This window comes from Chaetura pelagica, unplaced genomic scaffold, assembly GCF_000747805.2.
Source record: "Chaetura pelagica isolate M959 unplaced genomic scaffold, ChaPel_1.0 scaffold338, whole genome shotgun sequence".
Taxonomy (NCBI): domain Eukaryota; kingdom Metazoa; phylum Chordata; class Aves; order Apodiformes; family Apodidae; genus Chaetura; species Chaetura pelagica.
The window spans coordinates 1,317,550-1,334,167 of NW_009954114.1; the positions used below are offsets into that span (position 1 = coordinate 1,317,550).

Sequence of the window (16,618 nt, forward strand, 5' to 3'; positions counted from 1 at the left end):
AACCCAAACTTTTAAATGTTCCACCTTCATCTGTTGAAGCATTTAACATCTGGAGTGTCTACTCATGAACAAAACCTACAACAAAAGTGTTCAGAATGATTTTTGTAGCTGTGCAAACTGGAAACCTGCTGACCCTTCTGTTATATTTTTCTTTCAATCATTTATAACTTCAGTGAGATGCATGTGTTTTCCAAGAGCAGTTAACAGCTGTAAAGAAGATGAAGCTGGTAAAATGAAAGGAGAACATGAAAATGGACTTGAAAAGGAATTTTTGAGAGAGGTTTTCCCACATGTATAGAAAAATTAAATAGTAGATGGGAAACATGCTAAGGCTGAAGGTTAATACAAAGCAACAACTCCAACTGTGAATGAGCCAAAACTGTGAAACTTCAAATCACAATGCTTTATAATTTTTTTCCATTATCTCTGTAAAGGTTCACCTTGTTGCTGTGTGAGCACAGGGGCATTGTTCAGCATTTCTTGGTTCACTGTTATTTCCCCTCAATAATATTTTACTTTAGAATGTAGACAATTAAGTCTATTGCATTTATTATTGAACTATTTTATTGCCTGGACACTTTAGAGTGGCTGGGACTTGTACAACAAACAGTGGCCAAAACCTTCAATGTGATTGAGCAGCAGCTCCAAAAATGCTGAGTTCTTAAGCTAACATGTCATTATAATGAGTTTTTGCATTTCATAGTTATATTATATAATACACGTTTATCTTAAACTGTCCTATAGGAGTATCTGAGTAAATATAACTTGCCAAGTTCTTCATATTCTGTTCACAGTTTTAGTACACAACAGAGTATAATCCTGCCTGAGAGGCAAATGCTGAGTCCTGCAGTTACTGTCTGAATCCTATGTAGATATCTAGTTCTCAGACAGGTTTTCATTTATCAGACTGCAGCTGACAGTGTAACAAATCTTTGCAAAACCAAAATCCAGGCAGGCTGAATTGTGTGAACTGGGGCAGTTTGAAAAAGTAGAAAGAAAAGGTAGGTCCCTTTCATCCATTTCTCAGATCTGCCAGGAGTAGATAGTACATATACAACTGCATCTAAGTTGCTGTCATTAAAAATTCTTTCAAAAACTTGGGGTCTTCCCCAAGTACTCCCTGAGTGCTGATCTCTGCTGACAGCTTGATAAACAGTGTTGCTACAGCTAGGAGCAGGGCACAAGCTTTGTTCCAGCTCTGCAGGATCTTAGGACTTCCCAGACTTGCATTGTTTGAACTTCAACTGCCTGGAGCTTCGTTTTAGCTTGTTTTGCTGTTAAATTTTCTCATGACCAGCTGGTGGTGGCCTTCTTTGTTTCACCTTTGTTTCTCCTTTTACAGTTGGCTGGCACAACCATATTTTTAATATAGATACCAGTAACAGGCAGGTTTTTTTCTCCACAGAACAACATATTTATGATTCTGACATCATGTTGCAGAAGTATAGAAGCCTTATACAAGCCAGGGACCTTGAAAACTGGGGCATGGGCTGTGGTGTAGAGGACCATGGGCATGGGGCAATTAGAGAAGAGGCACAGGATGATACTGGAGACTCCAGGAAGATAAACAGCTCGTAAGCATTTTAACTGCTTCATTATTGAAAGGTTTGTCAGGAATAGTATTCTTTGTTCTTTTTCTGTAATAAACTGAGACTAAACATTCTTCGATAGCACAGTTAAAATGTCAAGCATTGCAACAATGGACTTGTCTCTACTAATGAAGTGTGTGTTTTTCTGCCTGTAGCAAGACAGGCAGGATGGATGCCTGTGCTTTACTCAGTCATGGCAATGGGTGATGCTACACAAGTGCTCACACTCCTGCCCTGCACAGGGCCAGGATAGTTCTGTCTGAGCTGAGGGATGAAGATGGTGATTTAGTGCAGGCAGGAGGCGATTTAGTGCAGGCAGGAAAGAGGGTAGAAACATGGTTTGGAAGACAGAGAGAACTGAGGAAGCCAAAGCAGTGCTTCAGGAGGGGGAGGTGGTTCCAGAATTATCTGAAGGGACGAGTGATCTCAGAGGGAGCTGAATCTTTCATTGCTCTGTCTGCAACTGACCCGTGTTTCCCCAGCCTGACTGTCCCACCGATTACAGGGTACTTAAGGCTGTGTTGTCACAACAGTCGCTGTGACCAGCAACAGCGGCTTGAGTTTCCTTCTAAAAATACAGCCAAGTTTGGAGGCAACGTGGATGGCAGTATCAGGAATGCGTCAGCAGCTCAGTGTCAGCAGACAAGCAAAGCACATCTGGGGAAGATGCCATGTAAACACAGCAAGTCTATTCTTATCTGAGACCCTCCTGTGAAATGCTTTTCCATTAACACCTCTCCTGTTCTTTCCCTTTCTGGAAGGCTGTAACCTGTTTGTAGTTCATTTGAAACAGATCCAGCCCGTACTGCATGAAGTTCCTAACAAACCAGTCCTCCTCCTTCTCCTGCATTCTTTGAGCTCCCCAAGCTCCTCCAGAAAATGGATGTGCCTTAAATGCTGGGTTTAAGAATAGCTTGTAGGTTTTCCTGGATGAGGAAAAAGATGTTTAAAGGTGAATGGTCCATCAGGACAAAGACTATGTTGGCACTGATAGGAGTTGCCTTGTCTTTAAAGATTATAAGTGGCACAAGCAAGCAGAGAAGCAATCTGTGGGACAGACAGCCCTTAAACCATGTAGGCTTTCTGAATGTCTCCCACTGACACTGATGAGCAGAAGTAAGTGCTGAATTTGACGAAGAGCTCAACTCTAATGCACCACAAAGACTTACAGCCAAACTGCTGGGTTAAGTAGTAGCCACTCCTACTTTACTGGAGTTACTTTCAGTCTCAGTGCTGTAATGGAAACAGTCCTTTGCCTTAAAAAAGGCTGCTCACTCGATTCATCTGCTACTGCTTTCTCTAGGGACAATCTGTGAAGCAGGTGTTGCTCAGTGAGGAACACGATGCTTTGGTTCATCTCAGAAGAAAACAGTGTAGCAGAAGCAAGATTTCTGTATTTCATTTAATTAGTGTTGTCTGTTCTGCTTTGTCATAGGGAAATCCATGATGTTCGCCGTCATTTAGCTCTCTTAATGGCACTTTTAACTGTACATTAAAAACCCCATGAATGAAAATAGAGGAGTTTAGGATAACAGAAAAAAGCTGCTTTGATGCTGTGTCGACTGAAGATTCCGGGAGGATTTCTACAGCATTACCTGGGAGGTGCAGGAATTCCTCAGTGACATTCAGATCCAGTCAGGATCTTCTGGTCTCATCCCTGTGTTGTTTTCCTCAGGAATAACGTGGGGTCACTGAAATAGCTCTTCTCTGCAGATGCTGCACAGCACCTCTTAGTCTCTGAATAACACCACCCCAGGATAAACTATTTCTGCTCTCAAGCAATTTTATGAAAAGAGGAGCACCAGCAGCACTTTAGGGGCTGTCTAGTCAATGGAAAGCATTACACTGAGAGAGTGCAAAGTGCTGTCTTTCCCAATAATCTCTCCATTACAAATGCTTAAAGCAAGGAATGAAGCAGGTAAGTTTTAAGCCCTTTGTGCATACACGTTTTGATTCCCAAGTGTTTTAAGGCCCTTCTGAATGAAAAGTTCCATCTTGCATGAGCACTCCTTACATGCATCTAACCCTGTTTTAAGCCATTGCACCTTTCACGAGCTCCTGCAGCAATGACCTTCACTGTATAGTCGCATGTAGTGTGAGCAACCCCTGGTTTTAAACCTGCTGCCTGGTATTTGATTAGGCAGCATGGACAGAAACAGCAATAGTTCCTCTGCACAAGGGTTTCAGGCCATTGAGGGCCTCTGGCCAGGTATTCAGGTGCTCTTCTCTTGCAAAATACTATGCAGTCCATAGAGTTCACATTCTCTCAGCCATTATGAACATGCAGAGATCATTTTATAGGTTATCTATAGAAGAAAGACAGAATAATAGAAATTTGGTCTGTGGAAAAGTCAGCATAGAGCACCAGTGCTGATTGTGATCATCTGCTCAATGGGCTGCATGATTACTTTACGATCTTTCTCTTGCAATGACTTTTCCTTAATAGATGCACTGAGTCACACAGTGTGTTTTGGTTTTATGACTGTTTTAAAAGAATGCAACTGCAGATCAGCTGAAACAATTTAAAAGTTAGACCTGGACTTGACAAATTGCTTTGGCTCAATTAAATAACCAGACAAGTCCAAATGCCCTAACATCTGACCTATATATTTACTGAGATGATTTATGAATCTTCTTCAGCTGGGCTATTTGTGCTTTAGTCATCAGGAGCCTGGGACAGGGAAATTTTTATTTCATTGCCCCACAAGGCAGCTTCTTGATGCAGGAATCAGCTTGGGGAAGGGTTTCTAAATTACAGTGTTGAGAGAAGCACTGGCATCACCTAATCCCAAACACTTAATCTTCAAAGGTTTAGAGTTAGTTTGAGTTTTTATTAAGCTTAAGAACTACAGAGCATTTTTTACATGGTTCAGTTTATTTTTATAGATTAACTGAAAAACAGCAGAATAACTATTTTAAATTACTGCCATTTCTGGTGCAAGTGAATGAGTGTTGTAACTGGGTTGTGTTCATCACCTGCTCAGTGGAGGGGGGAGCATATCAGTTATCCCCACTTCCCAGACATCACTAAGTTGACCAAGTGTTATCGTTTCCTTTTCAAAGGCAAACCAAAGCCATTTCAGTGTTCTCCCAGCTGTGTTAATTCACATATTGCTTCAGCCAGGTTGGGTGAATGAACAGTGCAAATGGAATTAGAGAAGAGTAGGTGATCCAGTGTTACCCACTTGGAAGGAGAGCCTTAAAAATGCACCCACACTTTTGAAAGCTACACAAACACAGCAGACTTTGTGCTGGGAGACAGCAGCAGTTGCTTGGTTGCCCACCTACAGAAAAGGAGATACTGCTGACTGAAGCAGGAAGGCAATCTCAGCTCTGAGTAACTGATCCCTTCAATACCAAGAATACAAGATTTTATGGAAATCAGTTAGTATTAGCCACTTATAACTGGTTTGTTTTTTTTATTTATAAGAGCTTGGGTATCATTCTCCCTCAGTATAACTTTACAGAGAGGAATGAAAACAGATTTAAGCTATTTTGTATACTCAGGATGCAGTGGGTCATGATGAATTGCACATTCATACAGAGTTATCAATTAACTTGGGAAGAGGAACAAAGCAATCAATGCCAGCTGTGTACTCACACTGATGTGGGCTGTAATTCATTCTTACAGCTTCCAGCTGCTCATGGAAACAAGAAGAGATAGTTCTTCTTAATCAGCAAGGTAATGGCACAGAACTTCAAAGGCTAACCATCACTGACAAAGTATGTTTGCTTGTGAAACTGTTGTGCACTGATTTGTACTATAAACAGCATCTCTGTAAATGAAGAAGGAAGCACATTTGGTCAGATATTTCCTTTTTATGTAGAAATCTCTTATTTGCCTTGTCCACTGTTGACCCTATGCCAGGAACCACTGACAGCTCCAAGGTTGTCTCCTGCTCACAAGGGAGAGGGACTAGTGGCATTTTTCCACCATGTAGATACCCTAACCCTCCTTGGGGTACATTCAGTTACTGCCCATTGCAGTTAAAATTATGATGGAGCAGGAAGAATGGGGGATTCAGGAAAAGGGAAGAAAAACCAGTGCAAATCCACACCAGCCACTGTTCACAGGGTGTCACATCCTTCAGCAACAACTGAAGCCAGAGATGTGGAGCTGCACAACTTAACCATGGCAAGTGGCCCCGGTTGGGTAGAATTAAAGGGAACAAAATCTTGTCACTCTTCCAGTGTTCTCAGCATTGACGACTCATGTCTCTTATGTGCATGCTGAGAACATCAGTTAATCCCTACTTTTTCCAAAAGAATAAGTAAAATATGGACTGTGGAAGTGTAATTTCTACCTCACATGTCTAAGGCTTGATTTGTTAAAAGCAATTTAACAGTAAATTATAAGCACAACATCCATTGGTACAAAGTCCTTCAGCTTTCAGAGAGGCTTACTGGAAGTGATGCCAATGAAAGTTGGTCTTCTTGGTGGTCTATACCCCATGAAACAACTTCTGAAAGGATTGAACCAGTTATTTCTGGTTCCCTTGTATGAATTCAAGGCATTTCAGATGTGAACAACTCTTCTGTAGCCTAGTAATTGGCCTGTTTCTCTAATTTTATCTTTTTTAGTACCACATCTGTTCTACTCTCCATAAAACAAAAAGGATTTTTATTCCCACAAACTGGTGCAATTTATGGTTGTGAGAAAAAATTGCAGTATATTTTATATAAGAGAAAAAAAAAATTACTGTTATCAGCTTCCACAAACGGGAATGTGATTTAATAAAATTCTAGCAATTTTATTAGTTGTAAAACATTTGGATGAGAAGTACATTAAAGGGCAAATGAAGCAAGAGTCAATTCTTTTTTACAAATTAAACAGTTTCATACAATTACCCTTCTCGTGGATTTCAGTTTCTCTTTGAATGTAAAAGCAGCTGCTGACAGGAAACTTTCCTCAGGTCTTATTTGAAGACAGAATAATCTTGCCTATAGTGTCAATATCCTCTAGCCCCCTCAACTGGAAGAAGATACCTGCCTGAAAGAGATTTCCTGAGGGGAAAAAAAAAAAAAAAAAAAAAAAAAAAAAAAAAAAGCTGCCATGGGTTTGGGACTAGTGAAAGTGCCAAAAAGGAGCAGGGAGGTCAGCTTTTGGTTATCCCCTATAATCTGTATATTCCAGAGTGCAAATAAAGGAGGGAGCTGCACACAGTTGTTTCAGAGGGATGGATACTCACTCCTTGAGAAAAATGCTTTTGGATTTCTACATATAACTGTTTTCTCTGATTATCAAGAATGGCTGTGGCAGTCGGCAGGAGGGCCAATGCTTTATTTTTTTCAGGAAAAGAAACCAAATCAGTACAACAAGCACTCACCAGTCCTGCAGAATAGATTCTAAAATAAAGAGACACCTTTCATGTCTTATAACAGTAATTATCAGAACAAGAAAAATACACGTGCTGTGGAATGTTATAGTATTTCTCTTGAGATGTGTGCTGTTGATCACGGCATGGAAAAGATTTACAGGTTGCTTGGCAAATAATGGGTTTTGTAATTGCACATACAAAATAACAGGTCCTCATAACTGGCAGGTCTTTCAAAACCTTTAGTTGGAAACTGATTATTCCTTCTCCCCACTCCCAAATTTACTTCCATCTAGGGTTGTTCTTAAAGCTACAATTTTGTCAGCATCAAAGAAATAGAAATTTCGAGCACGAGAATTCTTTGATACACAGATCTCCTGCTTACCCTGCCAGGACACTTGCATGTGTTCTGCTGTCTCTGCTGTGAAGACTGGGAGAGTTGGGGCTGTTCAGCCTGGAGAAGAGAAGGCTCCAAGGAGAACTTATAGCACCTTCCAGTACCTGAAGGGGTGACAGGAAAGCTGGGGAGGGGCTTTTCACCAGAAAGGATAGTGATGGTTTTCAACTGAAAGAGGGGAGCTTTAGCTTATACATCAGGAAGAAATTCTTCACCATAAGATTAGTAAGTCACTGGAGTAGTTTGCCCAGGGAGCCTGTGGATGCCCCTCTCTGGAGGTGTTTAAGGCCAGGTTGGATGAGGCTTGTGCAGCCTGGTCTAGTGTGGGGTGTCCCTGCTCATGACAGGGAGGTTGGAAAGTGATGATCTTTAAGGTCCCTTCCAAGCTTAACCATTCTATTATTCTACTATTCTATGATTCTGTGATTCCTTGACTATGATTCTATGATTTAGGTTGGAAACTCAGATCCAGTAGGCTGTGTGGAGATCCTGGGTCACTGTAGGAGCCTGACTACAGCCCACTGCAGATATTTCTGCTTAGACTTTTTGAAGCCATTGTCCTATGCTACTTCTTTCAGCGTCTCTGCTGCTGCCTGCACAGTGAAGGCTGCAATGGAAATCTGCCTCTTCACTTCTTCCCAGGCTTCATATTGATCTTCTTTGCTTCCAATATCAAACATGGCATCATAGATCCCTGGGAAGGACTCTCCAGCATACTTGTTATGACTGCTTGGAGCAAAGATCACATGTCTGTGGGGAGAGAAATAAAAATGTAGGTATTCTAAACAAAATAACCATTAATGGTGTGTAACTGTGGAGAACTGTAAGGTGCTACATACAGCAGCTACATATCCTGTGAAGATGAGAACTTACTTAAAACACAGGAAATCTACCTTTATCTGTCACGAAAAGGACAGGAGGAAGCAGCTCCAAGGGCAGTGTTCTCTGTGGGAAGCAATGATGCTTTTGTATAAGTAGGAATGAAACCATATTACATTTTTTGAAAATGGGAGCTCAACAAACCTATTGAACAAATGTAGCATCCTGGAACAGGGAATAACACTACTTATGGATGTACAATGAGAAGGGGAAGAGACACTTCAAAAATAACAAAACAATTAAATCAGCAGATCTGGGAAAAAAATGAAAAAATGGGGGGAAAATTTATATGAGAATTCTTGAAAAGAGTATGAATTCTTCAGAGAAGAAGTGACCATATTTGGAACAGAACTGCACAAAAGGATCAGTTTTATTTGTTGGTGTTTTGTTTTCCTTAAATAATGAATAGTTGCGGATCTGCTTTTAAATTTATTTTGTTCATATGAAGTATCAAATCACATTTGTAGTCCTCCCAAATAAAAATAAACATTAAAACTATGTTTAGAAATTCAAGCAACTGAAAAAAGCAAGATTAAAAATCCAGACAGCTCTAAATGATACCCAACACCCAAAAAGAAGAACTATAGAAAACAACCTTCTCATTCCTCCAAAAGTGTGAACAACAGTTTATCCTAGAAGGCTGGAAGTGTGATTCTCAGTTCTACCTGCCTGAGGGCCTTCTGGCTTGGTGTGAAAGCCATCAGTGAGTGAGTCAGAGAGTAAAGTGAGGTGGTCACACAACTGGCACTGGAAGTTACCTTCTTGTAAAGTGTTACTAATAAATGCACTGGGTTTCTATAAAGGGTTTGTGGTGCACTGAACATTGTCTTTCTCTGAGCCCATGTGCCCATAGAGAGAAAACTTCAAAACTAACCAGTTAGAGATTTAAGCTAACAGGACCATCTATAGAAGCATCCCAGGCTGAAACAGATGGATGTCTGCAGCACAGCTCATGGACCTTTATCTACCTTGTGCTCAGTGGTCACTTTCTCCAAGCTCCCTCTCTCTTCTGAACTTGTCTCTTTACCTGACACTCACTACATTTGTTCTTATCCTCTTCTCTTACTCTATCCTATTTTTTTCTTTTCTTTCCACACAGTTGACTGTCCACTGAATCCTCACTTTGCACAGGTTTAAAAGGACAGGTGGTAAGAGCTGTAGTACTACATATCTGCAAATTAAAGTCACAGAGTATGGTGTCTAACAGAAACAGAGTGCTTGACTCAAGAAGATGAATTAGGCACTACAAGACTTGTGTAGCCAAGGAGTTCTCCTTGAGGGTTATGAACAAAGTCTGCTACTCACTGGATTGTACCTAAAGTAGAATCTGTTGAGCTGTAATTCCTATAGGAGGCCTGTACAGCAGTTCAACTGACCACTTATTTTGGGTGGATTTACCTGTAAAAATACATTTCCATACACAGCTGCTCAAGAAACTTGTTGTCTCACCTGTAGAACTTCCTTCCTGGTAAGCCAAGAGGATCAATGAAAGCTCTTTCTATAAACATCAGCTGATCATTCATGATTCGCACTGCGACCAGACTGCAGAAAATGGAGGCAGAAACATTTCACACAACAGGGAAACATGACTTCCCAATTTCATTTAAACACTTTTCCTCTTCTTTGGACAGGAAAAAAGAAAAAAATTGTCTGCATTTTGAAAAAGATGAGGTTATGCAAATGGAGATATTCAATACAGACTCTATTAATACATTAGAATTTCTGTGTTAGAAAACTCAACCACAAGATTTCCCACTAAACAAAATAAAGTGAGAAACTTTCTGAGTACTTGCTTAGTATTCAATAGCACTAGAAACATCCTACTTAACAGAAGGGAGAGGAAGGCTGAGATTTAGGTCAAGATGAAGGAACCCAGATTTTGGTGTCCACCCCTAAGACAAGAGTCCAGACTCCTGCTCTAATCTATAGAGTAACACAGTAAGGATGGGATTCAGTTGCTTGATCACAAATATCTGGTACTGTATAAGGTGCCCAGGAGCACTGGCCTCCAGTTACTGCACTTGGAGGGCACAGGAGTCCCATAGGCTCCTTAGATTTGCCAACATCATGTGGGCATCTCAGACACTCTGAAGCATCATCCTGTCTCCTGGAGGTGTACTGAAAGTACAAATTTTGGCATCACTTGCAACACTCAGTGTAAATATCTAAACACAGAGCTCAGTCCAACTTTAACTTTCACTTCTACCAGCCTTTCCCTGTATTACAATAATTTTATTCAAATTTATTAAAGCTGATACTAGTAATAAGCTCCACAGCTGATACTATTAATCACAGAAAGCAGAATTCATTTTAGCAGGTATTGCCTGTCTCAGAGTCCAAGGGATCTCTCCTGCACTAATTAGAGAGACTCTGTGTAGTCACTGGAAGAAAAGAACTGCCATTCTGGGTACAAAAGGCAGATATACATATCTATATAAAAAATAGGTTTTTTTCAGACTTACTCCTTCTTGTCAACTTGTTCAAGTCTCCTGTGAAATTCAGCAGCAGCCTTTGAAAAGTTCACCACAGCAGAAAAAAGAGGATCTGGAAAAGGATGGATTTTGTGAGCAATTTCAGAGTATCTGCTGAGCCAAATATACCTTGCAGTTGCCCAGTGAAAAACAGCATTTGTTTTGCTGATATCATTGCATTAATTTAATTGTCTTTCCATAATTCATTAGTTTCCCTAGTGAAGATTTTAAAGACCTGCACTACAAGCAGTAGCAGACAAAAAGCCGTCGTGCAATGAGACCAGTGACAAAGCAGATTGCTTGATGAAGCTTTCCCACATCTACAACTTCCCTCAGCCTGGCAAGAAAGATTGGCTGGCATTGCAAATGGAGAATTCTGCAGTTTCCTTTTTAGCAAAGGGCTGCACTGCAGTGTTTAGGTATAAAAAGTCTGACACATAAAAAATACCAGCTCCTCCAACATGCTGTGGAAGCAGAGCAGGATTTCTCTCTCGGACATGATATCCTATTTGTATTGTAACAGCAGACTGTGAGACATATATTGAACAGCACTGTCAGGCATAAAAGACACAACTGTCATGAAACACAGTGATGGAAGAGGTAGGTGAAAGCAGCCAAGTCCTGTGCTTGCTCCACAGGTGCTCTAGACACGTCACAGTGACAGTGTCACTGCCATGACCCCACATGATGTCCACAGGCTGCTACTCCAACCCCAGCATTTTGCCTGTTATGCCTGACCATGTGCAGGCAAACTGGGGTGTCAGTTACTTTTTCCTGCTCCATCCCTGGCAAGGTGTTCAAGCCATGTGGAACAATTTAGCCAAAGAAGCAGCAAGCCTTTCTTTCAGTGACAAAATCAGCTGCTGTGATTTTCCTGTGGAAGGTTCTGTATAATACAGACCTGGGAAAATTACCAATTTAGGTACCTAATTTTTGTAGAATAAACAAAAGGTGAACTTCTGGCCTTACCAAAATCCAACTCAAAGAAGGAAGATTTACAGCTTGCACATTTTCCACAAAACTTTCAGAAAGCCTTAGATAAGCCAGAGTATCTTCTCTTTGATGGTACAGGAATAAGAAGCATAAGGTTAGGTCACCTCCTAAATCCAGTCCTTTGTTGGCAATTATGGCCCTTCACTGTAGATAAATTTATCACGCTATTTTAGTGTGATGGGCTTTCTGCAGATAGATTTATCACACTATTTCTTAGTGTGATAGGTTTACTGCTCCCAGGACTCCTTTTGAAAGCTCTTCTGCAGTCTTGTTTGCTCTTCTATTTCTAGCAAACTTATTGATTCATCTCCAGCCTACACTTGTTTGTTTCTGTATTAACATTTTTGTTTAGAGGCAAAGATTTCATGTATGCAACCTGCTTAGGGACTGCAGTACAGACAGACCCATGTCACCACATGAGGGTAAGAATTTACACTTGTCCACGACCATGGCAATAGTTACAAATTTGTCAGAGGACAGAGTTCTGCTCTGCTGACATCATGGTTATATCTTGGCAACAGATTATGTTTCAGAAGCAGTAGCAGAGGATTTAAAGGGAAAAAAAAGAAAGGTCATCTGAAAATATGTAAGGGAATTTGTGCTTCTTTTCATTAGCTATTCAGTGCTGTCAGGGTTAGGTTATTTAGAAAATGTCACATTTCTTATTTTCTCCCTGCAAAGCTTAGTTAATGATAGCATACAACTAATAATACATATTTATTGAAAAAGGTTTCCAGCCTTCATGGTTGCACAGAAGCAGCTGAAATGGGAATCCAAAGGCAAATAAAAACTTTAATCTGTTTCTTTGGAGGATAATGTGCAATTTATTCAGGCTTAATTAACAATTTTCTGACATTCAGTGTTGTCTATGAAAATTCTGAATGAAATTAATTTTAATTTTCACAGTATTGTAAAAGCTACCTATATATTTTAATGCACTCTGATGTAAAAATAAAAAAAAAAATATCAGGCATCAGAGAAGTGTCTTTTCATACCTTGGAAAAAATTGGTCAATGACACATCTATAAAGTCACTCGGGAGAGGGTTAAGTGACACCTGAGGAGAAAAAAGCTGAAAAAAAGATTGCTTCTCGAATCCAGGAACAAAAATAAATGCATTGGTCAGAAAGCAGTTTGAGTAATTTCTTATCTGAAATGAGAAAGAAACCCCAACAATGAAAACAATTTTTTAAAAATAAATTTTGGTAGTTCTACTATTGCACAAAGGAAGTCCAGACATGGTGTTTCCTTACAAGATATGTTGCACTGAACACAAGAACGTAGGGAAACAGATCCTTGACCATGCTAAATATCAGACCAGATGATCCATCATTCAAGGGATCCTGTCTTGAATGATCTTTTTACAAAAAAGGGGGACTTTTCAAAATCATAGAATAACAGAATCACAGAATGGTTTGAGTTGGAAGAGACCTTTAAGATCATTTAGTTCCAACCCCTTGGCTTGGGCAGGGACACCTCCCATTAGACCAGGTTGCTCAGAGCCCCATCCAACCTGGCCTTGAACACTTCCAGGGAGGGGATCATTCACAGGTTCCCTGGGCAACCTGTGCCAGTGTCTCACCACCCTCACACTAAAGAATTTCTTCCTAATGTCTAACCTGAATCTCCTGTCTTCCAGTTTTTATCCATTACCTCTTGTTCTTTCACTACAAATCCTTGTACAAAGTCCCTCCCCAGCTTTTCTGTAGCTCCTTCAGGTACTGGAAGGCTGCTAAAATAGTCTAGAATTTTTCATCTAACCATTACATGAGTTTTCAGATTTTTTTTTTACTTTTCCCCAAATGAGGATTCGATTTGAGTTACTTCTGACGTTTCACATAACTCAAAAGAGTTCATCTCCAAAAAGCTAATTTTTGTCTCTAAATCATGAGTTTCTCTTATAGCAAGTGAATTAGAACTGACTGAAAATCCTCCTTGGTAAAGAAACACAAGGAGTGAATATGGCAAGAATAGAGAAAGAAGAGCCAAGGGGGGAAGAAAGGGAGAGGGGTGGGCAAAGAAAGAAAATTATTGTGGAAGCCGTTTTAGCCTGGGATCCAGAACACTCTGCTTGTTCTGACCTGTTTTATTTGCTTCATTGGAATGTGTTCAAGTGCTCAGCAATTGGATGTATGTCTGCAGAAGAGTTAGAGAAGTGCTTCTGTGGCCTAAAAGTGATATGCAGGTACTGAGGCAGATGGTAAGAAGGTCAGCTGGGGTCAAACAGTCTTTGGCTGAGGTGGAATGGACAACTGTGTCTCTCAAGTTCCATGCAGTTATCATAAACAATTTACCTTCTCTTTTAAGCAAGAAAGTCAGAAGGAGATGGATAAATCTCTCTGTTATGCATTTCATTGTGGTCCATGACTGCTTGTGAGCACTGTAATAACACCCATCATTAATAACATGCATGAAAATTGTTTTCAACCTCTCATCTACACAATAACGTATATAACTTGTGCTATGTTTAGAAAAACGTTTAGGGGTTCTGTGTTATGATGTCAGAATTGAACCAGGAAAGCAAGGAATTCAGTTTCAGAGCTGTAACAGATATAAACATGTCCTTGCATCATTCTAGTTAAGGCACTTAAAAAATAGTATTCTGGCTATTACTCACCAAATGACACTTTGTAAGTTTTCAGCTCTTCTTCATGTTTCTTGGCCAATTTATAAATTCTATTGGTATATCCTTTTAAAGCTTCTCCATAATCTCTGCAGTCGAATGGAATGACCTGGGAATCTGCCAGTTCATAAATCAGTTTGCCTCGTAACTGGGCAATTGTTAGCTGTTTCTTGAAGCTGGGATCATAAAACTTTTCCACTAACTCAAAGGTCTCATACACAGTGTGATAAACAGGGTAACTGCTGAATTTGTCTGCTTTCTGAAAAAGAGCAAGCAAATTTGTCAGTGCCCTGTATTCTAACTGCAGTTAAGGGATGCATTAATCACTTAACAACTGTGATGTTTTTGTATAGTTTCAAAATAAATAAAAAAAGCTATGATAGGCTACAAAACACAATTTACTATCCTTCCATTTTTGTTTATTGATTTTAGGAAACTAAAACAACCTGGACTGTTGCACAAGATTAAGTGAGCAGACTTCCTTCTCTCTTTCTACACAGACCTGACTTCAGTTCCATTGTACAGGGAATGCCTTCACTAAAAGTGAAAACAGAAGAAATCCTCAGTCGTGGCCCCTTTTTATCTTGTGTAGTTATTTCTGAACACAATTTGCATAGTAAGGGGGCTACTAACAGCATGATGGAATGAAATATACACCTCCAATCAAATTCCATAAATATCTTCATGTGATCTTGACAGCCTATAGAATATTCACATCTCTGTAAAATGTTTTAGTCTCAAAACATTTAGGGTTTTTTTTCTAATAAGAAAAAAAAAATGACACTGCTATACAAACCAAAGATTCTTTCAAGCTTTTTTGTTAATTATTAATAAATGCTTTCAATAAATGGCACTGGAATAGATTGTCCAGGGAGGTTGTGGAAGCCCCATCCCTGGAGGTGTTTAAGGCCAGTTTGGATGAGGCTTGTGCAGCCTGGTCTAGTGGGAGGTGTCCCTGCTCATAGCAAGGAGGTTAGAACCTGATGATCTTTAAGGTCCCTTCCAACCTTAACCATTCTATGGTTCTATAATTCTATGGAATGACTGCTCAGAGCTATCAAACTTCTTCCAGCAGTCTGGAAGACTCACCCTGTTCTTGGTATAACGAACTCTGCCTGATGCAATTCCCAGTCGCTGAAAGAAAGCTTCAAAATCACTGCCTGATCCCAGCTTGTTTATTCTACATGTAGAAAAGACAACATCTCAATGAGGACACTTACTTCATAGTATAACAGCAATTTATGCAAAATGCAGATTTTTAAAATACAGTGAGGTCAGTTCTTCTGGAAGGCACATCAGGGACACTAATAAGATGAGAGGCTGGATGAGTGACAAGCTTAATCACTCTAACTGATTTTACTCCACCACAGCAATTCAGTATCCAATATTTCCAGGAAGACCTTTTAAAAGTGGCTTTATAACATTAAGGACATTTTTAAAAAAAATTTACACATTATGAAGAACAGCCATAAAACCGTATCAGACATAACTCTGCAATCTTAAAACAGTAAATATCTATTTGAAAGCTAATATAAATTGGGCAGCAATATATGTAAAGACAGATGTGTTTAGATACTTAGCATATTCCACAGTACAATCAAAGACTGATAATATTTTCCACGGCAGAAGACACAATCAGTACTTGTTACTTACAAGTAAATATTGCCATCTGCTGGGTCAAAGTGGCAAGACAGGCAGAGGAAAAGAAAATTATAGTAAGGACAGACAAAATATTCTTTTAAAATACTTCTTGAAGTTTTATAATAATATTTATGTTTATGTATCTAACCTGGTGAAGATTTGGTGTTTCTCTGCTAAAACAAAACAAAATAAAAAAGTTTCTTCTATTCCAGCTAAAGTTGTGTTAGTATAAATTTCTGCAATTAACTCTTTGTATCAACTGAGAAAGATCAGATCTGGTAGGTTTTTCAAAAGGAAGACATCTCAGTGAGCCTAAGGAATCTAGCAACTCATCTTACAAAGGCCTGAAAGACACGGTAGTACCTGCAGAACATTTGGGTCAGGTCACACAAAGGGGCATCTCTTGTTACATTATGTGAGGAATGCCACTTTGTGGACAAGATTTAGCCCTATGAGTCAAAGGCTCAAAGAGTGGTTTGGTGTTTCAATATCTTCAAGTATGAAGTGTTAATACATTCAGATACAGAATTTTAATATATCACATTTATATCCATTGTATAGACAAAGCAAAACTATCATGAGAGCTTTTCAATTGCTGCTGTAGCCAGTTTCAATTGAGCATTTCCTTATCCTAACAATTTTAATATTGTCTAGTAGGGAGACTAGACAATATTAAAATTGTATTGTCTAGTAGGGAGACTAAAATGTATT

General features: G+C 39.6%; 1 protein-coding gene across 1 annotated transcript in view; it reads right to left on the reverse strand.

Annotated features, from left to right (window-relative positions):
- Window positions 1–7,861: 7,861 nt before the first annotated feature.
- Window positions 7,862–16,618, reverse strand: part of LOC104393150 (N-acetylated-alpha-linked acidic dipeptidase 2-like) — a 33,091-nt gene continuing 24,334 nt past the window's right edge. Inside the window, exons 15-19 of the mRNA XM_010002615.1 lie at window positions 15,356–15,446; window positions 14,261–14,525; window positions 10,643–10,724; window positions 9,630–9,722; window positions 7,862–8,051 (exon numbers count right to left, since the gene is read on the reverse strand). Coding sequence (XP_010000917.1) covers window positions 7,862–8,051; window positions 9,630–9,722; window positions 10,643–10,724; window positions 14,261–14,525; window positions 15,356–15,446 — 721 coding nt within the window. The remainder of the gene's footprint in view (window positions 8,052–9,629; window positions 9,723–10,642; window positions 10,725–14,260; window positions 14,526–15,355; window positions 15,447–16,618) is intronic.